The sequence below is a fragment of the Staurois parvus genome, unplaced genomic scaffold (genome assembly GCF_062004578.1).
Source record: "Staurois parvus isolate SC_StPar_1 unplaced genomic scaffold, SC_StPar_1.0 ptg000385l, whole genome shotgun sequence".
Taxonomy (NCBI): Eukaryota; Metazoa; Chordata; class Amphibia; order Anura; family Ranidae; genus Staurois; species Staurois parvus.
In genome coordinates this window covers 1,374,311-1,400,588 of record NW_028318181.1, presented here as the reverse complement: position 1 = coordinate 1,400,588, position 26,278 = coordinate 1,374,311, and the positions used below count along the sequence as shown (strand labels likewise).

General features: G+C 41.6%; 1 protein-coding gene across 2 annotated transcripts in view; it reads left to right on the top strand.

Moving 5' to 3' along the window:
* Positions 1-25,071, top strand: part of LOC149455894 (RNA polymerase-associated protein LEO1-like) — a 36,063-nt gene extending 10,992 nt beyond the window's left edge. For both annotated transcript variants that reach the window (XM_089685763.1, XM_089685762.1), the window contains exons 4-12: positions 4,610-4,707; positions 7,333-7,478; positions 8,763-8,847; positions 13,448-13,542; positions 14,047-14,181; positions 15,333-15,468; positions 17,824-18,007; positions 21,259-21,359; positions 24,819-25,071. In XM_089685763.1, the coding sequence (XP_089541889.1) occupies positions 4,610-4,707; positions 7,333-7,478; positions 8,763-8,847; positions 13,448-13,542; positions 14,047-14,181; positions 15,333-15,468; positions 17,824-18,007; positions 21,259-21,359; positions 24,819-24,926 (1,088 nt within the window). In that variant the 3' untranslated portion in view covers positions 24,927-25,071. The remainder of the gene's footprint in view (positions 1-4,609; positions 4,708-7,332; positions 7,479-8,762; positions 8,848-13,447; positions 13,543-14,046; positions 14,182-15,332; positions 15,469-17,823; positions 18,008-21,258; positions 21,360-24,818) is intronic.
* Positions 25,072-26,278: the final 1,207 nt, after the last annotated feature.

The following is a 26,278-nucleotide window of genomic DNA, read 5'->3' as shown; positions in this document are numbered from 1 at the left end:
AGGTCTGGAAGAAGTTGTCCGCCTGGAAGGTCAGAAACGAAGCACCGGGCACGCCCATTTTGCATACAGTTCTTGAATTCCTTCAAGCCGGGGCGGATAAGAATCTGGCCGCCAATACCCTCAAAGTACAGGTAGCGGCTCTGTCGAACTTTCTCGAGCTGAGGTTGGCGGCAGACCCATTAGTAATCAGATTCCTGAAGGCTATCTCCAGGCGCCGTGCCCCGCCCATGCCAAAACTCCCCACATGGGACCTGGGCACAGTCCTGAAGAGCTTTCAGCGGGGGCCTTTCGAGCCGCTGGATGAGTGTTCGCTCAGATCTTTGACTCTTAAAACCATCCTCCTCACGGCACTAGTTTCTGCCCGCAGGGTCAGCGAGTTGCATGCCCTTTCAGTGATCGAGCCGTACTGCACCATCTTATTGGATAGAATCATCCTCCGCACGGACGCGGCCTTCCTACCTAAGGTCGCGTCACACTTCCATAGATCTCAGGAAATAGTAATACCTTCCCTGGCGGCCGATCCGGACAGCACGGAGGACTATAGCAGGTTAGACGTTAGAAGGTGTTTGATCACGTACATCGAACGCACAAAGACATGGAGACACTCGTCCCGGCTTTTCGTCCTATTCCAGGGGCCAAAGAAGGGGGACGGTGCCTCCAAGGGCACCATCGCCAGATGGATCAGGGAGGCAGTTTCGGAAGGTTACAAGTCGGCAGGCCTGTCACCACCGCCCGGCCTAAAAGCCCACTCCACGAGGGCCACTGCGGCCTCCTGGGCGGAAAAAGGGGGGGCCTCCCCCGGACAGATCTGCAGAGCCGCAACGTGGTCCAGTTTCGCCACCTTCACTAAGCATTACAGGCTGGATCTGATCGGCAGCAAGGACCAGGCATTTGGCAGGAAGGTCCTACAAGCAGGGTGCCCGCCCTAATGTACGTATTTCTATTCTACTCCTCTCAAGTGAGCTGTCCTAGAAGATGACTCGGGAAAACGCAGTTATTTACCTGTTAACTGTATTTCCAGGAATCTTCTAGGACAGCGTAACTCCCCCCCGATTACTGTTTGATCACACAATTATGTGCAGGTATGTTGCGAACCTATGGGGGATATCTTTATTACTGGTTTTCTTCTTTGTTTTCTCCTAGGCCTTCGGTCATATTCTTATACTGGGGGCCAATGGGAGAGAGGACGCCTATAAAGGGAAAAAAAAAAAAAAAAGGTGGAGCGGGTGTTTCCTGGGAGGAGCCCTATCTCTCAAGTGAGCTGTCCTAGAAGATTCCTGGAAATACAGTTAACAGGTAAATAACTGCGTTTTTTTTCCAATTTTTTTTTTTTTTTTTTTGTCTTTTTCATGCTGTCACCAGTCAGTGTCCCTGATCACCGCCAAACCAGTTATATGATGATGCTGTACTGCACTGATGACAGTATATAAAAAAAATAATTTTTTTAATTTCTTCATTGTCTACTTTGCAAAAAGGGGTCATTTGGGGGATATCTGTACTGTTCTGACATTTTTGGGCCTCAAGAAATTAGATTGGCCGTCAGTACTTCAGGATTGACCAATTTTCAGATATATCGCAGAGTTTGTGAACTCTATAACTCTCCTACAGACTAAATAGTGATTTGGGTTATGTATTATATCCATTTTATACTGTTATTTTATTGCATTTATGGAAATATAAATCATTCAGCATTGAGCGAATGAAATGTATTTATGGAGGTGTATTGCAACTGTAGAAATCAAACTAAAAACTATAATCAAGCAAGCCCTAGAGCAGTGTTTCCCAACCTCATTCCCCCCTTGTACCTCCAACATGTTTTGGGAATTTCCCTAGATAAAATAGCTGTCATAAACATCAAGCCATGGATGATGATTTAAAGGAGTTTACTGCAAAGAAATTAGTGCATGGTTTTAAGGTGAAAATGTACCTTTTTTTTTTCCTAGGCACCTGTAAAGCATTGCACCTGCAAATAGCGAATCGCAGTTGCAATGTCCGGGTCCTGCAGACTGTCAGTACAGCTGTCGGCCTGTACCTCGAAGTCCAGGAATATCAATCAACTAGGAGGGTGCCCACCAGCTCCCTCATAGTTCAATAAGAACTACAAGCTATCTGCTGTGGTGTTGGATGGAATTTGTAGTTCATTCACTCACCGAACTCTGTGAATGAATGACACAGCTGTGTGGGCGGAGCCTCACATGGCTGCGTTTTGTTTGAACTGTGACAGCGAGTGCAGGGAGAGGGGAATAAGTTCAGGGTGTTGGCAGGTGCTTTAGTAACATGTTACACCCTGAATATGGCTGTAATGTTACTAAAGGTGAAATGATTCTTTAAAGCACATGTGCAAGATGAAAGAAATCCTGATAACATGACCTGTCAGGGGAACTTGAGGATCCACTGGCCTGAAGGGCTTTTTTTTAACCTGGTGATCTTGTCAATAACAAACTTTCTGTCCTAACATAAATGCTCACTTACTGCACTGTGTCTCTCGAGGAACAACGTTGTCACCTAGGTTTACAGAACACCTCTCACTCTTATCTCTGTAATAAGGGGAGGTGTTTTGTAGTTCAGAGTTAACTAGGAACAATAGCGAATGATAAAGTGATGACACAAAAACCTAGTTGGCTGGCTGTTATGCAGATCTCAGGAACATTTCCTGTGTTAATGGCAAAAAGCAAGTTCAAGAGTTCTACCACTGTTGGTTGCATGCATGCTACAGGTCAGTAACTCAAAGTCCTGAAGTTTAAAAGTTTACCTTTGGAACATGTTAAATGTTCCAGCATCTGTACCCCAGAACCCCCAACTCCCCCCCCACCACCTTGTGACAGAGGGTGGCAGATATTCTCCCTGTGGGTGCTGTCACAGTTTAAAAACAATGTGGATGTTTGGGGCTCCACTTACACAGCCGCGTCATTCATTTACAGGTTTCCTGTGAATGAATAGTCTACGAGACTCATCAGTGGCTGATGGCTTGTAGTTCTCGGTGAACTATGAGGATGCTGGCTAGTGCTCTGGTAGTTCATTGATTTTTCCTGCTCACAAGTAACTGCCTGCCTGTACGAGGTATCCTGAAAGTCTACAAGAGCCTGATACTGCACCTGTGATCTGATCGCGGTTGCAATGCTTTGTAGGCTTCTTTTAGAAAAAAATAATAAATACACATTTACATGCAAAAGGTGAACTAATGCAGGCCATAGACGGGTCGTTTATCGGACGATTTTTCACGCCGTTAGTGGGGCCAGTCCGTTGGCTGTTTTTCGTGGATCTCCTCATATATTTTTATCGGTCATGCTGGAAAATCCAGCAAAAACTGCCTTTTTTCGCGGACATGGGTGGCAGCATCGGCAACGGGCCCAACTGATTTTTCGTTTATTGGCCGAAAATTCGGCCGATAAATGGCCCGTCTTTGGCCTGCCTTAGCCTTTTAATTGGCACAACTGCCAGGAAACTTGCCTTTTTAAGCGAGGTCATTGGTGACAGTTTCCTTCTTTCTATCAGCAGAGTACAGTCCCTTTCCAATCTGTATTTTTTTCCAAGGCATCGACCATGCAATGTCGTTTTTGGTGTTTCCTACTGCCTATAAGGATTCTGGGCTTTTTGGTGCAGAAGGGGCAATTTCTAAGCCGAAGAGCGATCTAAACTATGGGTTACTTGCCATGGTTGGTTTAACTTGTTTTTTGTCAGTACAGGTCTACATTAAAAAAAAAAAAAATAATAATAATGGTTGATGTCATTACTCCCCGCAAGGGCCATTGTTTATAGATTGTCTTTTGGGATTATATACTTAGTGTCCTAATTATTTTTTGCCACTTTTTTTCGTTCTTGTTTTTTCCCCAAATGTTTTACTATTGAACATGGCCTGTATCGGTGGATAATTGCAACTTGTGCAAAGTGCATTCAACTTGCATATGACATGCAAGATCATTTTGAGATCCTTTATCATTTTACCCCTTCTGAAGGTTTTACATTTATTAAAAAAACTATTCCAAGCAAGGCTATAGTATACATGGTTACATTCTTGGACCATTGTAACTATGCAGATACTGTACCTAGCTAATGCCACTGGAAGCTGAAAATCACCAAAAAAAGACACTCTAGTTTCTGGGTGCTTCTAGGGTCTTTGGTGGCAGGCCTGATGCGATCTGAACACAGGAGGTAAGCTGCTCGCCACAGGTGCCATCCAGAGAATGTTTTGCATTTTCAGAATGAAATCAAAGTGTTCTGTACTTGGACGAAGTGGAGAGTGTGACATTGCCAAGCAAAAAATGCTTTGCAGTTGTTGAGAATGCAAAGCTTTCTTTGAATTGCACCCATCCCAAATGACCAACCTCCTTTGTTCAGTAAGCAGGAGTGCAGCCACTTGGTGCAGTACCCAGAAGCAAGTGGGGATTATTGGAATAGTGGTGTCTACTTCTGTGATTTCCAGCTTCCAGGGACATAGGCCAGGTATGGTATAAGCATAGCTACAATGATCCAACACACACACACACACACACACACACACACACACACTGAAGGAAGAAGTTCTGCCGTGAATAAAAGTCAGCTGACATAGGCCCTTGCACAATTCTCAATCAATATCCTTTTATCAGTTAATGTTCTGTTTTAATAGGGGAGAAAAAAGATGCTGCTGATCTCTTTGGTGATGCGGATGACATTTCTTCAAGTAGTGATGGAGAAGAAAAGCCTCCCACGCCTGGACAGCCCATGGTAAGTGTCTGTAAGCATCCATTATTCCACACATAGCTTTTCTCATTGCTTGTAACCAGCATTTGAGGCTTGTTATCAATGAAGGCCATTGCTTGGTGACAAACCTAATCTGACAATCGGTTCGAGATGTGTGATATACAGTGACATGAAAAAGTATTTATACCCCTTGACATTTTCCTCATTTTGTCATACAACCAAAAACGTACATGTATTTTATTGGTATTTTATGTGATAGACCAACACAAAGTGGCACATAATCGTGAAGTGGAAGAAAAATGAAAAATGTTTTTTATCATTTTTTTATGAATATGTGAAAAGTGTGGCGTGTATTTGTATTCAGCCGCCTCTATATGTAATCTTTATTTAGCAGCGCCGCATCACTTGTTTATTCATGATTTCTTCTAACATTGCCCTGTATTAGCCTCCATCCATCTTCCCATCAACTCTGACCAGCTTCCCTGTCCCTGCTGAAGAAAAGCATCCCCACAACATGATGCTACCACCATGTTTCACGGTGGGGATGGTGTGTTCAGGGTGATGTGCAGTTTTTTTTTTTCCGGCACACATAGCATTTTGCTTTTAGGCCAAAAAGTTCAATTTGTCTCATCTGACCAGAGCACCTTCTTCCACGTTTGCTGTGTCCACCACATGGCATCTCGCAAATGGGACTTCTTATGGCTTCCTTTCAACAATGGCTTTCTTCTTGCCACTCTTCCATAAAGGTCAGATTTGTGGAGTGCACAACTAATAGTTGTCCTGTGGACAGATTCTCCCACCTGAGCTGTGGATCTCTGCAGCTCCTCCAGAGTTACCATGGGCCTCTTGGCTGCTTCTCTGATTAATACTCTCCTTGCCCAGCCTGTCGGTTTAGGTGGGCGGCCATTTTTGTGGTAGGTTTGCAGTTGTGCCATACTCTTTCCATTTTCGGATGATGGATTGAACAGTGCTTCGTGAGATGTTGGATATTTTTTTTTTATAACCCTTCCCTGCTTTAAACTTCTCCACAACTTTATACCTCACCTGTCTGGTGTGTTCCTTGGCCTTCATGATGCTGTTTGTTCACTAAAGTTCTCCAACAAACCTCTGAGAGCTTCACAGAACAGCTGTATTTGTATTGACATTAAATTACACATAGGTGGACTCTGTTTACTAATTAGGTGACTTCTAAATGCAATTGGTTCTACTAGATTTTAGTTAGGGGTGTCAGAGTAAAGGGGGCTGAATACAAATGCACTCCACACTTTTTTCAGATATTTATTTGTAAAAAATTTTAAAAACCATTTATCATTTTCCTTTCACTTCACAATTATGTGCCACTTTGTGTTGGTCTATCACATAACATCGCAATAAAATCCATTTACGTTTTTGTTTGGAATATGATCAAATGTGGAAAATTTTAAGGGATATGAATGCTTTTTTTTTTTTCAAGGCACTGTATGTCAGCAGCTGCAGATTACCTCTAAATTTATTTCTAGCTCCATCACTCATATAGATTACCTTTTTGTGCACCTCCACATCTCATTACTAGTAGTAGGGTATTGCCTGATCTATATTCTTCATTGTGTTCTCTTTAATTCCATGTGTGGTTTGTGCTTGTGTTAGCCCTGGTTCACACATGTACTAATTCAGATGCATTTTGAGATCGCTGATTGATTTGAATGATATGTAAAATAACTTTGAGTTCTATTGTGGCCATTCACATATACGCAGTGCACCTGCAGAGCGAATTCAAAAAGAGTCCAGAATGAAAGTGTACAATCCATACGAACATGTTCCTGCATTTAAAAATGGCTGTGTGTATAAGTGGGTGCTGCAGCGACCGTCAGCTGGAACTGAACAGAATCAGCAAGGGAGAATGTCACCAGCACACCGAGGATCACCAATATGGGTCCAAACGTTTTAATGAATGATCACATAGTTGCAGCATGGCAATGTTTCGGAGTCTCGCAGGACATGTTATCGGTCATATGCCTGATGAAGGGGTCCTGTGAGACTCCAAAACGTTGCCTTGCTGCAACTATGTGATCTTTCAGTAAAACTTTTGGACCCATATTGATGATCCTTGGTGTGCTTGTGTCATTCTCCCTTTCAAAAAGAGTCCTGTGTGGTTTCTGAGCAGTGCGGTGGGAGTCCAGTGCAAATTATTGGCTCATTGACTTAAATGGGAGCGCTTCTAAATAGCACATCAGTTGGGAACACAATGTAAGCCTTGTCAATTTGCAGCAGAACCACATCTAAATTGCACCTGAACCGCTGAACAACTACTTTGGAAATTCGCACTGAAATCGGACCTGAAAATTGCACTGCACATGTGTTAACCCAGGCTTAGAGATGCATTAAATAGTTCCATTCAAGGCATGCAGTGAATTGATAACTCACAACCAAACTGTCAAGCCATCAAATATCTGGGATTCTAGTTGATCACATGTGCTGTGCTATGGCAACTACAGATCACACAGAGGCTAAGATAACAACTTCTTTGGATGTAAAGGTTAGTCCTACTTTAACGCTTACAAAGAAACCATTGGATACATGTATATGTTATTTTCGGTTTACCAGGGGGATTTTCATTTCAGTTTGCCTTATCTATATAGTCCTCTTAACTTGTTTGTGTAATTCTACCAGGATGAGGATGGACTAGATCAAGACCAGCCAGAGGAAGAACCTGTTCCTGAAACCAGAATAGAAGTCGAGATCCCCAAAGTGAACACAGATCTCGGGAATGACTTGTATTTTGTCAAGCTTCCCAACTTTCTCAGTGTTGAGCCCAGGTAAAGTATTGTCCGCTGTACTATTTTTGAAATTTATCAAAACTGGAGCAGACAGACTCTGTAGCTGTGCATGGCAACCAATGGGCTTCTATATACAGCTTGTTCAGTTAAAGGGCAACTCCACTTTTGTGGGGAAAAAAATAGAGCAAATGAAATACAGCATTTACAATTGCTACACAGACCATATTGTAATTTAAAGTTATTAAAAATGACCTTTCCTCTGAAATCTGCAGCTGTTGTAATGTTCTGTACAATTCAGTGCAATATGGCAACCTGCAGGTCTTCTGCACACAGTTGGTGTACAGATCTTCCCTCCAGAAATATCATTTCATGTTTCTTCAATCGGCTCACTGATTTTCCCAGAAATCTGCACTAATATTCAAGTCCAATTTTAGGCATCCTCTGCAATAGGAATTATATTTTTGATGAGATACTTTCTAAAGGTTAAAGCGGAGTTCCAGTCAGTTTTGTGCTTATTAAAAGTCAGCAGTTGCAAAAACTGTAGGTGCTGACTTTTAATAGACACACACTCACCTGTCCCAGGGACCAGCGATGTACTCACTCGCGCCGTCCCTTCTCTCTGTGGCGCCGGCATCACAACTGTGGGTACCAGGCTGTGACAGCTTGTGGCTTCACAGCCAGGTGCCCACTGCGCATGCATGAGACGTGCTGCTCATTCTGATTAGCCCAGCAGTCTTACGGGACCTGTGAAGCTTCCCAGGAGACTAAAGGAGGAAGGAGGGGGGCCGAGCTTTCAGCTCACTTTCCAGCTGTGAACTGAGCCGGAAGTGGGAACGGGTACCTGTCAAACACAGGTGGCAAATATGGCAGTGGAGGGGGGGAGAAGGCAAACAAGCATTGGAGCTTCCACTCTTGAGTGGAACTCCGCTTTACTTCTTAAGGGATGCTAACACTTCAACTTTCCTCATTGGAAGAATGCAAGAAAATCAGCTGATTAGATTGAACACTCTCAATCAGAAATCAGACTTCCAAGGACATAGTAGAATACACAGATTTACAAAATAACCTGGTAGTATCTCTACTACAAATATTGTTAAAATCTATGCAATGTACATTGCTGATTGGTTGACATGCACAGCTGTCCCAGATTCTGTCTGCTCCAGTTTTGATAAATTCCCTTCTGTGTGTTTAGTACCTCAAATTTGGGAATGTGGGTGTCTGACAAAAAATGGCTACTTCTATCCTTGTTTTGGTTTTAATTTATAGATATATTAGACTTTATCCCCTTACTACAGTCTAAGCTGTAACCATTTTGCATTGTAGACCGTTTGACCCTCAGTATTACGAAGATGAATTTGAAGATGAAGAAATGTTAGATGAAGAAGGTAGAACTAGGCTGAAATTAAAGGTATGTTTTTTAATGTCTACCTTGCTACATGTTAGAGCTGGTTTTATAAACCTGGGACATAGTTTGACTTTTTGTGATTATATCTGTGAATGGAAAAGTTAAATAAAGATTCTGTTTTCTATAGGCAGCAAATGCTGCCTTTTTTTTTTATTGCTCCAGCTTTTTTGTGTGGAAGTGTGGAATAGCAAAAAAACTAACATACATACTCGCCTATATGGTTGCAGAATCACTCTGATGCTGCAGCTGTCCCCGCTGGCTCAGTTCTAGGTCTTCACTAAGCAGAGAGTGGTGACTGTCAGTCTCTGGCTCTCTGCTCTTAAAGTGGAATTAAACTGTGTCTGAGCACTACAAGCTGAAAACACTACACAATTCATTTTATTATTCAAAGCAAACTCAACCATCCATCTATGTCTTCATGCTTTATTTGAAAAAATGACCCTCTGTCATTTCTAGCCATAGCCATCTTGAGCAAGGGCAGATAATTCATGTAACCTTTTTATTTCCTGAAATCCATCTGCCTTTAGCTCAGGCATACAGACAGGAGGGTGTGCTCTACTAAAAACACCTCTCATCCACTCAGGAGATGTAGGGGCCGATCCTTGGTACTTGCGGCCAGCACGATTTCTCTGACGGGAGCTAGAAGAGGCTTTACACCAGCGTTTTGGATGTTGCAGGGGCAGGATGATACTATACAACCTTCATTCTGGAAAGTCAATTGCCAGTATATCCAGGGTGTTGAGAAAGTGAGGCAGGTCATCCTTAGTGCATAAGACTGCAATCCTTCCATTCCGTGTGGCGGTCAGGCAGAAAGGGAATCCCCAGCGGTAGTTGACATTTACTGCGCGCAGGGCATCAAGCAGAGGGTGCACTGTATGCCACTGCATAAGGGTCCTCCGAGAGAGATCAGGAAAAAGGGTGAGCTGAGCACCATCAAAATTAATGGAAGGGCGACTGTGGGCTGCCTTTATGACGGCTTCATTCACTGAATATTTGTGTAGTTTGCAAATTACATCCTGTGGTTTATCTGTGTCTTTGAGGAACAGGTTGAAGGGCAATATGGACCCTATCAATCTGTTTTGTCAGGGGCAAGGTCGCCAAATAAACCTTGGACTATAAATCTGAAGGGCAAGTCGCCTCAGGCAAGCCGCGGATACGGATATTCTGCCTCCTGTCTGTGTTCTCATAGTCAACAAGTTGGTCTAATAAAGCATTAAGGACCTCTTCATGGTGTGAAGTCGTTTCTGGTATAGCAGTAACGGTCTGCAGTAACTCATCATGGTGTGTCTCCATAGCCTCAACTCTGTGTCCTAAGGCTGTAGTGTCCTGTTTAATCCGCTCTGTAGCTTGCTTACAGGAGAGCTCTACAGCTGCTATCAGTTGTCGAATGTCAGTTTAGTAGGAAGAGCTTGTATATGTTCGAGACATCAAGTTTTGAGGGAGGGGAGAATCTGCTCACTGAGTGTATGGATGGAGAAAGGCTGTGGCACAGTACCTGTGGGGATGCCGGTGGAGCCGGGGAGTTGCCGCTCAATGCTGTAGAGGTGCACTGGGAGGCCGCGTGGTCAGGCACCAACTTAGCAGATGCCCGAGAGCCAGCTGCATGCGGGGTGAAGGACTGGAGCCCGCTCACCCAAGAGCCGCTGCTGCCACCACCGGGAGGCTGAGGATGTGCGGCGCTTAGGAGGTTGGAGACCACTGCAGAGCAGTGTATGCCCGGGGTCAAGCAGGAACTCGACACCAAGCGTCCTCACACCATGACAGACCACGTCCCAATATATACCTTGTATAACTGCAGTAGGGAACAGACAAAAAAGATACTCGGCATCTTTCCAAATCACTGTTCTGTTTATTCGGAGCATTTTGAAGGTGTTTTTTTTTTTTTTCACATGATTACGTAGGTATCACATTAATATTACAATTGTACTTTTTTGATAACAAGGGGCGTTACATAGGCAGGCTAATTTCTAATCAGGACTTGGAGGAATTCAAATGTAATCAAAACATTATTGGCACCATGTGCACAAAGAGTGCAGTGTACAATACATAGGCTAAGCATACAAAATATCAAATTAATTAGACATAAACTCAACCGCTCAATCAAAACAAATTGCTGAAAAATCCTCCTAAAAATTAATGTTAATAAATTACATCATTAATCAAAATTATAAATAAATGTAATCAATCGTGAAAACACAAAAGTCCATCATTTCTTCCACTCCTATAAAATCCACTTTAAATTTTCCTTTCCGATGTTAGATTCACCCTTGTTCACACCACTCACTCCTGGTGCTTCCACCACCTTACATTGAGGCTGCTTACCTCGAAAAATTGACCTACGTGTTAGGTCAAACAGCACCTTGCCCTTTTAGGGCGAACCAATCCACACCACTTTGTAGCTGTCGAGTCTTCACATGAACTTCTAACCTTCATATAGGTACTCCTTGTAATAAAAAGAACCTCACTGCACAATATGTAAAACTACAAATACTGTTTATTAAAACGAAACAAATGACACTCACAAAATTAGTGCACTGTGTCCAGTGCACACAGAATCAATCGTCTCTAAAATAGTTTCTCCTTAAGGTTGGGTAATGGCTTCAGCTACCTCACTAAGATGGCCGACTTCCGTTCCCTGTGCGTGATGACGTCATCTGGCCACACCCTTGACACGTTTCGTCGTCCAATCATGACTGCTTCAGAAGGTCTTTAAATGAATGCAAATATAATCAAAACATTATTAGTGCCACGTGCACACACAGTGCAGTGTACAATGCATAGGCAAAGCATACAAAATAGAATACAATTTTATACAGAATTTAGATTCCCTTTACACTAAGTGCAAGTACAAGATTGTAAGCTCGAAAGAGCAGGGCCCTCAATCCCCTCATGTTTTGCATTGTGTTGTTGTTCTGTCACATGTTCTGTCCCCCTTTGTAATGTACAGCGCTGAGCGAACTATTGGCGCTTTATAAATACTGTATTATAATAATAATTTATGGTCCAAATAGGACTGGCTTTTTAACCGCCTCCCGCGCGACCATATAAGGAAATGACGGGCGCAAGGCGGTTCTCTCGTTCTGAGAGGATGTCATATCACGTCCTACCACTCTAACCTTGCGTGCACGGCTCCGGAAGTGCGCAGCGTGGCGATCGGTGGTGTGCTGTGTCCCTCGGGCACAGCGGATCACCGATCAACGGAAAGAGCCGAAGATGTCGGCTCAGTCATGTGATCAGCTGTGTCCAATCACAGCTGATTGCCTGTAAATGGGGAAATGCTGGTCATCTGCATTTCTCTCCTCACTAGCTGTCACGCTGACAGCTCGACAGGAGAGGAGAGCTGGTAATCGGCATTCCTCAGAGGGGACATGTACACTGATCATCAGGGCACTGATGATCAGTGTAGCCCCAGCAGTGCCACCTGCTAGTGCTTGTCAGTGCTCATCAATGCCACCTGCAAGTTCCCATCAGTGCCTCATCAATGCCACATATCAGTGCCCATCTGAGCTGCCAGTCAGTGCCGCCTAACAGTGCCAGTCAGTGCCATATATGAGTACAGCCTTTCAGTGCCCATCAGTGATGCCTGTCAATGCCTACCAGTGCCTCGTCATCAGTGCAGCCTATCAGTGCCCATCACTGCAGCCTCATTAGCGCACAGCAGTGATGGAGAAAAATCACTTATTTACAAAATTTTATAACAAAAACTAAGAGAACTTTTTTTTTCAAATTTTCAATTGTTTTTGGTTTGTTTAGCAAAATTAAAAAACCCAGAGGTGATTAAATACCACCAAAAGGAAGCTCTATCTGTCTCAAAAAAAATGATAAAAATTTCATATGGGTACAGTGTTGCATGACCGTGCAATTGTCATTCAAAGTACGGCAGCGCTGAAAGCTGAAAATTGGCCTGGGCAGGAAGGGGGTATAAGTGCCGAGTAGGCTAGTGGTTAAACAGGGGATGGCAGTTGGTGAAGTGTAGCCATGAATTATGGGAAAACTCACAGAGGGGAATTTACTAAGACTAGAGCAGATGGAATCTGGAGTAGTTGTGCATGGCAATCATTCGTCATCTAGCTTTCATTTACAAAGCTTAACGGAACAAGCTGAGTAGAATCTGATAAGTTACTGTGCAAAGCTTCTCTTGATTCTGTCTTCTCCAGTTTCAGTAAAAACCCCCCATGGTGCCTAATGTAGTTATATACAGCTTGAGGTTCTCTTGTTTATGCAGCATTTATTTTTAAATTTCAGCAGGTTACATGTTTTACTCATTTTATTCTGTATTTTATTTATACATTTCAGGTACTTATATAGCGCCATCCATTTATGCAGTGCCTTGCATATATGTTGTATATTTATTCTGATTCCCTGCCCTCAGGAAGCTTACAATCTAAGGCTCTGAGCTAATTCACACACATACTAGGGCCAATCTAGGCAGCAGACCATTAACCTACCAGCAAAGTCTCATTCTATTTTTGTTTAGACATCTTTTATGAACATTTTATAGCATGTAGCTATAGTTGTGCTGCAGCTTCCATTGTCTGTCTCACCAGATTCTAAAAGCTACTCTGTCTATAATTTTTTTTTCTTCTTTTTTTTCTTTGAACAGGTTGAAAACACAATTCGGTGGAGGACAAGACGGGATGAAGAAGGGAATGATGTCAGAGAGAGTAATGCACGTATTGTTAAATGGTCTGATGGCAGGTGAGCTTTGGGTTGTTGTACAAAATTTCCTTCATTTCCCTTCTCCATTCTTCTGCTGCATCAGTAATCTTTCTGGCACTAGAAAGTTATGTTTTTTTTTTCAGATTCTTAGTAAAATAGTAAAGTACTTGCAAAACTTCCAATAACACAGCCTGTGTTGATGGGAGGAAATCCCTCTTGCAGCCCTAGAGTGTTCTGCTGGTGGGGCGCCTTCCCTGCCAGCAAAACACATTGATCACTGCTGGCTGCTATAGCCAGCGGCAATGATTGCATGCAAAAAAAAAAAACTGACAGGCTGGTTGTTCTGAAGTTGACCGATGGATCAACTTCAGTGCAACCAGCTTGTCTATAGATGGATCAAATCTCGACTGGTTCAAAAGGGACCGGCCGAGATTCAATCCATCTATGGGCAGCTATTCAATTGCCCTTTTGGTTCTGTCAACTTATACACAAGTCTCCTTGCAATCTTTATGTGTGTGTAATTCTCTCTTCTGATTCTGGCAGCATGTCCTTACACTTGGGAAATGAAGTTTTTGATGTATACAAAGCTCCACTCCAAGGGGACCACAACCATCTCTTTATCAGACAAGGAACAGGTTTACAGGGTCAAGCTGTATTCAAGACCAAGCTTACATTCAGGTGGGTGTTCCTTTCAAAACTGGGGAAAAATTGTATTGTGTGTATGTAAAAACTGGATGTTCATTAATATATAGGGGGTTTCTCTTGAGGGAAAAACTATAGTGGTTCTCGGTCGTGGTGTTTTTTTTTTTTATCAATATATAAAATATCATCAGTGTTTACATTTTTTTTTAATGTATATAAAATCTTTATTAAACATTTAATACAAGGCATTTTATGTTACAGTAAGCACATAGTATACTCTAATAAGAAAGTCCAGCACTACTTGGCTAACTGAATATCTATTTAGCACCCTCACTATCTAGGGAAAAGCAGGAAGGAAAGTGCCAGTCAGATGTGTATTTCTAATTTGAGATCCTGCTAAACACGTCATAAAGCATTTAACCAGCCATATGAAACTCTGGAGCTCCAGACTTGCACTCACTACCTGCTGTCTTCAAGGAGCAAATATTATTATACATTTTTATTAATATGAATTCAAAATTTAAAAAATGCAAGTTTTAAAGTGATTCATATGCTATTTTTTTTTTTACATTTAATGCATTTCCTGCATTAGGATAAAAAAAAACATTTTGCCACTTGCTGATCCCCCTCCCCGCAAACACTTACCTGTGTCCTGTAACGATTCAGCACTGTGCCTGTGTGCCGTTCTTCTCAGTCTTTCTCTTCTCACAGAAGAATTAGGCAGCAGTGGGAGCCATTGGCTTCTCCCGCTTCGATCAAATCCTGTGAGCAGGGGGCAGGGCCAAGCCACACTGTCTTTCCTATAGACACACACAGCCCAGCTGGAGAGCGAGCCCGCATGTCTGCCCCTATAGCAAGCTACTTGCTATTGGGACAGACACAGAAGAGGAGGAGCCAAGATTGCCAGCGGAGAACCCCAGAAAAGAAGGTTCATTACATAGTGCAGGTAAGTATAACATAATCATTATTTTAATTTTACAAAAGCTTTAGCTTTAATTTTCAGCCATGGACATGATACATGGGTTTAGAAAATACAGTAAAGCACTATACATTCAGTTTAAGCTGTCATTTTAGGTCATTATTTACTGCCTAGATCTTGAACAGTATACTGGTCTACATATTGTCTTGTGCAATTTTCGCATGGAATTCTTGTATTGATTGCATGATCACATTTTTCCTTCTTTTAGGCCTCATTCAACAGACAGCGCCACTCACAGGAAGATGACGTTGTCTCTGGCAGACAGGTGCTCTAAGACTCAGAAGATCAGAATACTTCCAATGGCAGGACGTGACCCTGAGTCTCAAAGAAATGAAATGATTAAGGTAATGGTGAATATCTATTGGCAAACGGGCAGCATGTTCCAATAAAGGGAAACTATAATGGAAAAAACATTAAAAAAATATATATATATATTAGGCATACCTCGGTTTATGAATTTAATTTGTTCTGCGGGACTTTTCGTATAGCGAAGAATTCGTAAACTGAAATGCTGTTTCCCATAGGAATGCATTGAATACCAAGTTAATCCTTTCCAGAGGTCAGAAGAAAAGTAAACACTTACTAAAATACAGCATGACCCTTTGAGGGGAACTCCCATGCCAAAATTAAAAAAAAAATAAATGGCGTGGGGGTCCCCCCCCCCCCCTCAAAATCCATACCAGACCTTATCCAAGCATGCAGCCCGGAGGGTCAGGAAAGGGGGACGGACGAGCGAGCACCCCCCAAACCATACCAGGCCACATGCCCTCAACATGTGGGACAAGGGCATGTTGATGGGGACAAGGGCCTCTTCCCCACAACCCTGGCCGGTGGTTGTGGGGGTCTGTGGGCAGGGGTCTTATCGTAATCTGGAAGCCCTCTTTAACAAAGGGGCCCCCAGATCCCGGCCCTCCCTATGTAAATGAGTATGGGGTACATGGTCCCGCTACTCATTCACAAAAAAACAAAATGTGTAGTGTGAATAAAGACAGGACAAGGTCTTTGACAAGTCCTTTATTAAAAGAAAAAAATAAAAGAATGTCCCCTGCAGTAGATCCAACGTCAATCACAATGTCCGCCGCCGATCCGAAAAAAGAGTTAAAAAAAAAAAAAAAGGCTCCGGTAAGGGACGTGGCCACCCGGGGACATCACCCAAGTGTCTCCGCCCCATGTGACATCATTGCTGGCAGCAGATTTTTATCAAGAATGTCTTGGTACATTTTTCCATTCATCCTTCCTTCCATGACATGACGTTTGCCAGTACAGTATGCTGAAAAACAGCCCCACACCATGATGTTCCCATCTCCAAACTTTGCTGTTGGTATGATGTTTTTGGGGTGTTGTGCAATGCCATTTGACCTCCAAACATGGTGTGTATTATGGCATCCAAAGAGTTCAGTTTTGGTGTCATCTGACCAGACTATATTCTCTCTGTATTTCACAGGCTTGTCTAAATGTTGTGCAGCAAGCTTTAAACGAGCTTCAGCATGCTTTTTCTTCAGCAATGGAGTCTTGCTTGGTAAACGAGTATACAGGCCATGGCGGTTGAGTGCATTACTTATTGTTTTCTTTTAAACGGTTGTACTTGCCAAACCAGGTCTTTCTGAAGCTCTCCACAAGTGGTCCTTGGCATTTAGACAACTCATCTGATAATTTTTTTTACTCTTCTGTCAAATCTTGTGAGGAGCACCTGGCCGTGGCCAGTTTATGGTGAAATTATGTTCTTTCCTCTTCTGGATTATGGCCCCAATGGTGCTCACTTAAACTTTCAGAAGTTTAGAAAGCCTTCTATAACTTGAGAGAGCTCTTTGATTTTACCCATCATGAGGGACACCTTGGTAATAAGATACCTTTTTATAGGCAATCAGTTGAGACTGTGTCATTCCATTTTATTCCATATAATTTAATTTAATTTCTGAACTTAATTGTTTTGGTTTCTTTGAAATTTTCACCATGTCAATAACAACCCATGAAATCCATACGTACAATGTCAATAGCACCTTTAGAAATATATTTACAGAGAAAAATGGGGATGTGTTCAATATTTATTTTACCTGCTGTATGTATTGCAGAATAAATACATTACACTTTGCCTGCAAACCATGCTGGGCTTCCTAAGAAAACCTAGCCTTAAGCTTGTTTGCTAGCAAAATGTGAAAGGGGCACAACTTGCTTGGAGTGCCATCTGCTGCCTGAAAATGCTTACTGATATTAAAACTAACCTTTAGTATTAGTAAAAGTATTTAGTAAAAAAAAAAAAAAAAACAATAAGAGGTTTATACTTACCTGCCCTGTGCAGCAATATTGCACAGAGTGGTCTTTTACCCCTTCTTAGAGGTCCCTTACTAGTTCTGCCCACATCTTCTTCCAGTGGGAGCCCCTATAGCAAAACATATGCTATAAGGGCACCTGTGCAGGCATTCTCCCAAGCCGGGCTGTGTACACCCATAGACACACACAGAACGGCTCACCCTTGTCACCTGCTCTCTCCTCACAGAATTTGATTGACAGCAGAAGTGCTTTTTTTTTTTTTTTTTTTTTTTTTCTTTCCTGTCTTACCAATACGTGAACAGGTAGTCTGAAGGTGCAATTTGCTGTTTGATTGCAGAATTTCAGAGTAAAGTGCATTTTCCCTGCATACATAATTTTATAGGTTTGTGTTTTTCGTGCAATTTATCATCAGCGTATTTTATTGGCAGAAAGAAGAAGAGAGATTGAGAGCCTCAATCCGTAGGGAGTCCCAACAGCGCAGAATCAAGGAAAAGCAACACCAGCGTGGACTGAGTGCTAACTACCTGGAACCTGATCGCTATGATGATGAGGAGGAAGGGGACGAGTCTATAAGCTTGGCAGCCATTAAAAACAGATATAAGGGAGGAAGAGGTAAGTTTGTATTCATAAGGCACACAATTGTGACATACTTCTTGTTTCTGTTAGAAAATCCCCCGTTGTCTCTGTCAGCGCTCAGTAAGAAAAGACTTTTGTTTTATATTTAGAGAGAAAAAAAAAGATCAAGAGAAAATGTATTATCCTTCTACAATTAAAAATCGTGACATTAAATAAAGATGTAGTCCAACACTTAAAAACATATATATATATATATATATATATATATATATATATATATATATATATATATATATATATATATATATATTTAGGATAATTTACTAATTACTGCAAAAAAAAAAAAAATTTTGATTTGTCTCATACACCAACAGAGTTAGGTTCTAGAAGTAACATTTGTGAAATAAATGTGTGTGTGTGTGTGTGTGTGTGTGTATATATGTATGTATGTGTGTATATATAAACGCGTATAAATGAATTGTGTATATGTGTGTGTGTGTATATGTGTGTATGTGTGTATATAGATATATATAATATAAAATGTTTTCTTTTTTTTTTTCCCCCAAAAATTAATGCACTGAAATTCAGGGCTCATTCAATTTTCAATTCTAGACACAGCAGCACTTTGCAATACATATGGTTTTGTTCGTTGTGCTGTGTAAAAATGTAGACCTGCTGCATTTTTTCCTAGTTTACCCCAACACATGTATGGTGGAAACAGAGAACAATTGTTTTCTTGTATTATTTAGTTGATTCATGATGACCAGTGCAGCTCAACTTACCTGGTTCGTCCAATGTTTAACTAAACTTTAGAACAGTTTGAAATCATTTGTTTCATTAGACATAAGGGGTATGATCTAGATCTGTGCATGTATTTGTGTATTATTATCTTTTTTGTAGACATTGAATTGAAGATGTTTTATTATTAGTGTTGGTCTCTGTTACTTAGACAGTCATTCCTTCAGTCCTTTTTAAAATAAAGACTTTGCTTATGGTATATACACTGGAGGGAGATTTACTAAAACTGGAGAGTAAAAAATTTGGTGCAGCTCTGTATAGAAATATCCAGATTTTAATGTCAAAGCTTAATTGAATAAGCTGAAGTTAGAATCTGGTTGGCTATTATGCACAGCTGCACCAGATTCTGAGTGTTCCAGTGTTTGTAAATCTCCCCCAGTGTGTTTAGTGGGGTTCATACTAAGTTAAATGTAAAGTCCTGCATTGGTATATGATATGAATTTCTATCTGAACAATTGATTTAGTATTTTGCACTGTATAGTTATTGCCGTTGGATCTAAAGAACATTGTAAAATCATATGGTTGTATGTCTGGTCAGCTTTCATTGTTCATTGAGTGGTGTGTTGATGTGGGCTGAAGTTATCTGAGTTGAATGTACAGCACTTCACCTCCCTGGCGGTATTCACGAGTGTAGCTCGGGGTAAAGTTTAAGTACCAAAGGCGGTAACCCCGAGCTACACTCGGGCTTACCATGCAGTGTTGCACATGGATTCCCTGCAGCGCTTACCTTGGCCTTCGCTCCTGTGATGCGTCCCCGGCCATCTCCTCCAGCCGATGCCGGCATCCTGCTTCCGTGTTCTGGTCCCTGTGACGTCGGGCCGTAGGGGCGCCGGAACCGGCGGCAAATTTGAAATTTTTTAAAAATGTAATTTTTTTTAAAAATGATTATTACATAGATAAAACATTGCTGTTTCAAAACATTTCACATACATTTTGTCCCTACTGCTTTGTCCTGTCCCCTGCCTGCATTTTGACTGTTCTTTCTGCCTGGAAACTTAGAAAAGTCCATGGCGTCCAAAAAGCGTCCTTTTAGGTCAAAATCGGTTTTAGACCAACTAGAGAACAGCAATAGTAAATCAGAAGCACTTGCAGAATTGAGTGATAATGATTTGTGGGGAAATTTGTCATCAGACACTGAAAACGATTCTGCGACTTTGCTCAGCAATGTGCGAACTTGGCGCTATATTTCAAATTTCAGTGTTTTTGGTTTGATTATATTTAATTAAATTTATTATTATTTTTTATGATTATTTATTAAATTATAATTTATGATTTTGTGTTTCAAGTTTTATATCCGGAATGTTTACTAGACTCTTGTTCGGACAGATTTCAGTGAGTTATTCCTAAATTACAGGCCTACAATAAAACAAAATACATATTTCCATGCAAAAAAATGGTACCACTTTCAGCACCAAAAATCTGAAATAATCATACCGCTAGGGAGGTTAAAGGAGAATCTCGCTAAATGCCACAGCATACTCTGCCTAGCCCACTAACCTAAGCTAGAGCCCACCCCCATCCACCCAGCCAGGTACTTACTGTACCTCTTTTAGAGTTCAATGACCTTTTCTGCATTTACATCCTAGGTGCAGAAATTTTCTCCAGCATGGACAGCACCTGGGCAAAAACTCCCCATTGCCTTGAATGCAGTTGTACTCCTAGACATTAGGAGTATGGACCGGTTTAAGGCTAATATGGAGTTGCTGCACAGGCATGGCCAACAATAAAGGAGAGCTCTGTACTAAATATGTAAACACCAGTGGAGGCAATTGCCATTACAGAGAAGTATATAGGCACTTTTATGTTAAAGTGAAGTTGTGCTGTAATGTGGTGCAGTTTGCCTTATTAAATAGAGATGTCAATTGTTTTCATGTCCACCTGACTGTGCTGTGGCTTTGTAACTTTACTGTATGTTCCTTGTAGAAACCGCTTCAGGCTTTGATAAATAGTCATTTCCATTTATTAAAAAGTACTTTTTTGTGGTTCAGAATAGTAAAGGTAACTTTAATTTGTAATTATAGTTTTGCAGATGCCAGGGCTCTTAATCCGGTTGGGTTCATTGTTTTAACATATGATTTTGAAAACATTGCATTTGCTGCAATATATTTTTCTAGACTATCCTCTGTGTAGGGCCCGACTATCTAATTCAAGAGTGTCTCCTAGTTCATGATTATTACACGTTTGCCCTCTCCCCTTACCCCTCCCACCCTTTCTTCTTTCCTTCCTTATTTACCTACAGCTCACAATATGGGTATTGCTACTACACCTATGGCTTGTACAATATCACGTCTACTAGTCTTTACTATTATAATTAATGTTGTTTTCTATTACTTATGGACACACTCAGAATTTTTTTGTTTTTTTCAGGTTGAGGTTAGTCACGGTTGAGCATTTGTGCCGGTTACATTGTGTATCTGACAAAATTTCAATAAAAGAAAGTGAAAGTATTGTATGTTATATCTCTAAAAAAATGTTTTCTTTTTCTTCAGAGGAGCGTGCCCGCATCTATTCTTCGGACAGTGATGAAGGCTCAGATGAGGATAAAACTCAGAGGTTACTCAAGGCAAAGAAACTGAACAGTGATGACGAGGTGGGAGCACACATATTAATCTTACACCTAAACCCTCTACCCAGCTAGATGCTTGCAGCAGTATTATAAGTAGATACAGTTGACTTAACACCTCTTCTGAATGAATAAAGGAAACCAGCACTCAAATCTTCATGCAGAGTAAGATAACTGAAACTGTCATTCGTAGAGGTGCAGCCCTTAAAGATCTGGAAATCTTGATACTGGTGAACAAAAGCAAAACAGAGTGCACTCTCTTTGTGCATTAACGTAGTAAACCAAAAGCATATAAAATGCATACTCACAAACCAAAGGGGGGTAAAAACAGCCAATAAGAGTCCATTACAGTCTAAAGTAACGATAGACCCTTAGTGAGGTGAGCTAACGTGTTTCGGGAGACAAACTCCCTTCATCAGAGCTCTAGGGATGGAATGCTGACGTTCTTTGCTTGGTGGAACAATGAACACGTGAGTACCAAGAGGTACTGGGATCTACACTGTGGTTCCTTCAGACCTGAGTGCTGTGTTAGCTCCAGAGCGCTGATAAGTGTTAAAGCAGAGGGATGGAATGCTGGCGTTCTCTGCTTGGAACAATGAGCAATTATGCTCTATGCTCTTTCCTGTTCAGCTTTCAGGAATCATCATTGTGGTGTTCCTCCTGAAGCACTATATGGATCACTGGTCTATTTTCAAGCCCACCCACAATGACTTAGAAACCTCCAGCCCCCTGAAACCTTTATCAGCACCAGCTGCCCAGGCTTGTGAGTACCTGAGACCTTGTCTCACATTTGACCAAGTTGCATTATTGCTACATGAAAACAACCTGTCTTGTCAGGTTACCTTGACCCATTCTCCCCTAGTTGTTCTGGGAAGTTTATTCGGTATCCCCAAAAGGAACGAACATCATCTGTAATCTAGAACCTGGAATCCCTATTGGCAATAGTATGGTCTTTGTGGAATCTTCCTCAGTTTCTTCAGTTGATTCCTCCTCATGCCTATTGACACCTCTGTGTCCATTCTGGACTTTATAGCTGCCAGTGTATTCTTCCTGCAAAGGCTTTCAGTGTGCCTGTTGTCTGGCATGTTTGAGGTGCTTGGGAAGGTCAGAGACGTTATACCTACAGGGGATGGTGACAAAGTGTGCTTAATGCCTCTTCATTGTGGAATGCTGAGTAGATCTGCTCTGAAAAGAGTCAGCCTTTTGGATCCTTGCACTCGACACCCTTCCAAAGGGTCTGACATCTGCAAGATTAGGCTAGGTGGGGCCACGCAGATGTCTTTCGGTACCTATGCGCCTCAAACCTTCACTATAAACATCTGTTCCCTGTGTTCCATTAAAATCTTTGGCAAAATGCAGAAAATTCACACCTCTTCACCAGTCAGGGATGTGTGGGGTGTTGGGGAACCCCCTCTCAAGGAAGTTCTGTCTGTCCTTCAATAGTGCTCAGGCCTTCTCAGCCCCTTTCTCCATTGCAGGGGGTCTAGACTCTGAGTGAGACCTCAATATTGTCTCTGTGGGTAAGGCGGTAGCCCCTGGCATGACCAATTCAGGTAAGCAGGTGGTTTTTCTCTCCTCCCCAGTTGAACCCCACTTGCTGGGGTGTCTCCATACCCAGGACTCTAGTCTGGCTCTCTGGAACAGATGGTCTCCTCTTCATCAGGGTAACCCTGTCTGGGGTCATTTACCTAGCTTGGACTCTGTTGGGCATCACCTAGGTGTTGGTGTGTCATGTGCTCTGGGAAAGGACAAGTTACCTGGTCTCTAAGCTCGATGATGCTAAGAGTACCACTCTCTGAAATAGGTGTATCTTAGGCACTGGATTTGACTCAGTGGATCATGGATTGAGGAGATCAAACAAGTTCATATGATGTACAGTGGCTCTGGTGAGGCCACTTAAAACACAAAACACGGTATTTCCATAAACCGAGGGACCTGAAGTTTGAAAACCACGTACACAAAGTCCAAAGAGATCATTAAACCAGTGAATTGAGTCCAAAAATGTTCAATCTTGGTGTTTGTTCAGCAGGACAATAAAAAATAGCTAATGCAGCCTTGCTGCAATATAGTTCCTGGGCACTGTATCACTTTGTGTTTCGTTTTTCAAAAAAACGAATTGTGGTGATTCTGGTATTTTGAGTCCTCACAAGTTTACGTAGAATCTGAGCCCTGAAGAATACTTCTTCCGAGTCCCTGAGAGGTGTTGGCTGTTCTGCACTGTCCTGCTGAACAAACGGCAATAGTAAATGTTTTTGGACTCTTCAGTTCATTGGTTGGGCCCCTCTTTGGACTTTGTATAAGAGTACCACTCTCTGCAGCAATGTCTTCTGTAAGGTCATTGCTTTGGAATCTAACTCTTCTCATTCGATATTCTGTATACCAAAGGGAGTGGTCTGTGTAGTGGGCAAAAACAATCACTGGAGGGCTTTGTACCACCCTGGACTTTCAGCAGGTGGAACACCCTGGGTTCTGGCTGCAGGTACCCCCTATTAGGGGTAAGGTGTATCTGAAGGACTTCATGGGACCCCATTGCCAGGACATTGCTACTGCTTGTAGCATTGTGTGGAATGTTCCCCAGATAATTTTTCTTGTTCTAATCTTAATAAGGTGTGGGGGAGGCTCCTGCTCATCGTTCCATAGCTATAAATGCTCTGTTGGGCCTGTTAGGTCATAAGATTCTTATAACCATGTTCTGTGGTTAAGGTTAGGCAGGTCTAAAAGTTCTCCTGTCAGACCTCAGAGACACCTCGGGGTGCTGAGTGGATGATTTTCCTTGTTCATCCTCCATTCTTCTGGTGCCCCTTTCACCAGTCTGGGGTTGCAGTATACACTTGACCACCATTGCCTCTTTAGTCTGGCTGACTTAGTGGGATTGATACCTTTTTTGAGTTCCCAAAGGTCTCAGGGGTCACTTCGCAACACTGATGGGATGCTATGCTGGGAATTTTCCACATTCCTTGGATAATTTGTTCAGCTAGTTTTGTTGCCTTGATAGGCAGCCTACTCCTTAATATGAAAATCTGCCTTCCCTAAGCAGCGTTATAACCCAATGATATCTGAATTCCTGTGTTCCTCAACGGACTTCAAGAAAAAGCTTTTTATGATGAGTACAAAAATCCTAGTGACTTGCGATGTTTAGTATATGCGCTATAGTGAAGATAACACTGCGGCAAAGATTTTATTAAAAATGCCCATAAAATGATGATGGAACACCATGTATCTGTTTTAAACCAACGCAGTGCTGCTCCTCACCACTAGAGGATAGCATTTACATAAAAATCTTAAGTTGACAATGGTTGGACTGTATTTGTCTCCACTGTTGGATATAAAGTATGTTTTTTGAATGTCTCTGACAGATGAGGTTTATATGTAAAAAAAAATATAGCAAAAGAGCAAATCAACCCCATTGTGTACATTTTTGCTTGGCAGTGAATTTCATTTCCAAATTTATGCTTTGTTCTAATTTTGTGTTTTTCTCCTATTCAGGAAGGTGAACCTTCAGTCAAAAGAAAAGCAGAAGATGAAGACAAAGTAAATAAAAAGCACAAGAAATATGTAATTAGTGATGAAGAAGATGAAGATGAGGATTTGTGATATGTGTATATACTTTTTTTTTTTTTTTAAATCTGTACACTGATTGTAGGTAATAATATTGGATTTTCGATCATATAACGGTCTTTTTTTTTTTTTTTTGTGTACCCATTAAATAAATACATTGTAATGATGTATTTGACAGCAATTCACGCCTTCAGCCTTGTCATTCATTCCTATGCAGACTTACACTGGCCATAAATGCATCTCTTTTTTAAAAAAAAGAATGTGTTCCTACATCTACACATTCACATTAGATGGGGGAATCCTCCTTGCTGTGCTATTGTATTCTTACAGCAGGGACTCCTCCAGTTGGCTGCATGCGATGATTGAGTGAAGATTTTCAAACATCCCTATTTGAGAGAAGCCGATCATTAGAACTGACATAGCTGGTGCAATATTTTGATGCATCTATGGCCAGCTTTAAATTGATGAAGTTATAGAAGTAGAATAGAGTGGTTCCACAACTTTCACACCTCCCATCCTTCTGGTGGTGATTAGATTAAGGGGAAAGTGCTACCTCTGTTTATTATATTGCTGGGTACCTTGCTATAACACTCATTAGGCCTGAAGGAGTGGCTTGAGTAAGCTGAAAACATTCTTCAATATTACAGAATACGTTGCGTTGAATGTGACAGACTTCCAGTAACGTTTTCTTGGTAACCTGACTCACTTTTTACCAAACTACTTAAGCACCCCAGCATTGCCTTTTACCTTTAAAACCTCTTTACGCTGGGAAAACCGGTCATATGAATAACACTTTCAACAATTTTAAAGAGTCTTACAAACACTCTTTAGCTCTCTATAATGAGACCTTTGGAGCTTCTGTGGATACAGATTTGCAGACAACCACTTATTCCTATCCCAGGCAACCTATATCATGCCCTACAATTACCAGTCACATCCCCAGAATTTTAAATGGACCATTGAAACCCTGAAATTCAGTGAAAGACTGAAACCTGATTGCTGTATAGCCCAATATTATAAACATATTTTAGACATACTAGCCCTGCACCTGACTCTACTGTTTATTAGACGGCCTTAAAGTGAAGTGTTTGCATGATCTCTAAACCAAACACTCATCCAGCCTCTTGTTCGTACTCCTGTGCCATATCCCTCCTTAACACAGATGTTAAACTTCTTGCATAAATGGTCACCTTTAGACTTAATGTTACTAAACTCAGAACCCTGCATTTACTATATCTGGTCTGCCACAGTATACACTACATGGAAATGCAATTATTTCAGTAATATAAACTGCTAAATACCTTTTCTAATCAGGAGTTAGAGCAGTCTTGTGACTTCTATCAGTGTCCAGTAGAGCACTGGTTAAAGCTTGTAGGAGGTGTTTTCTT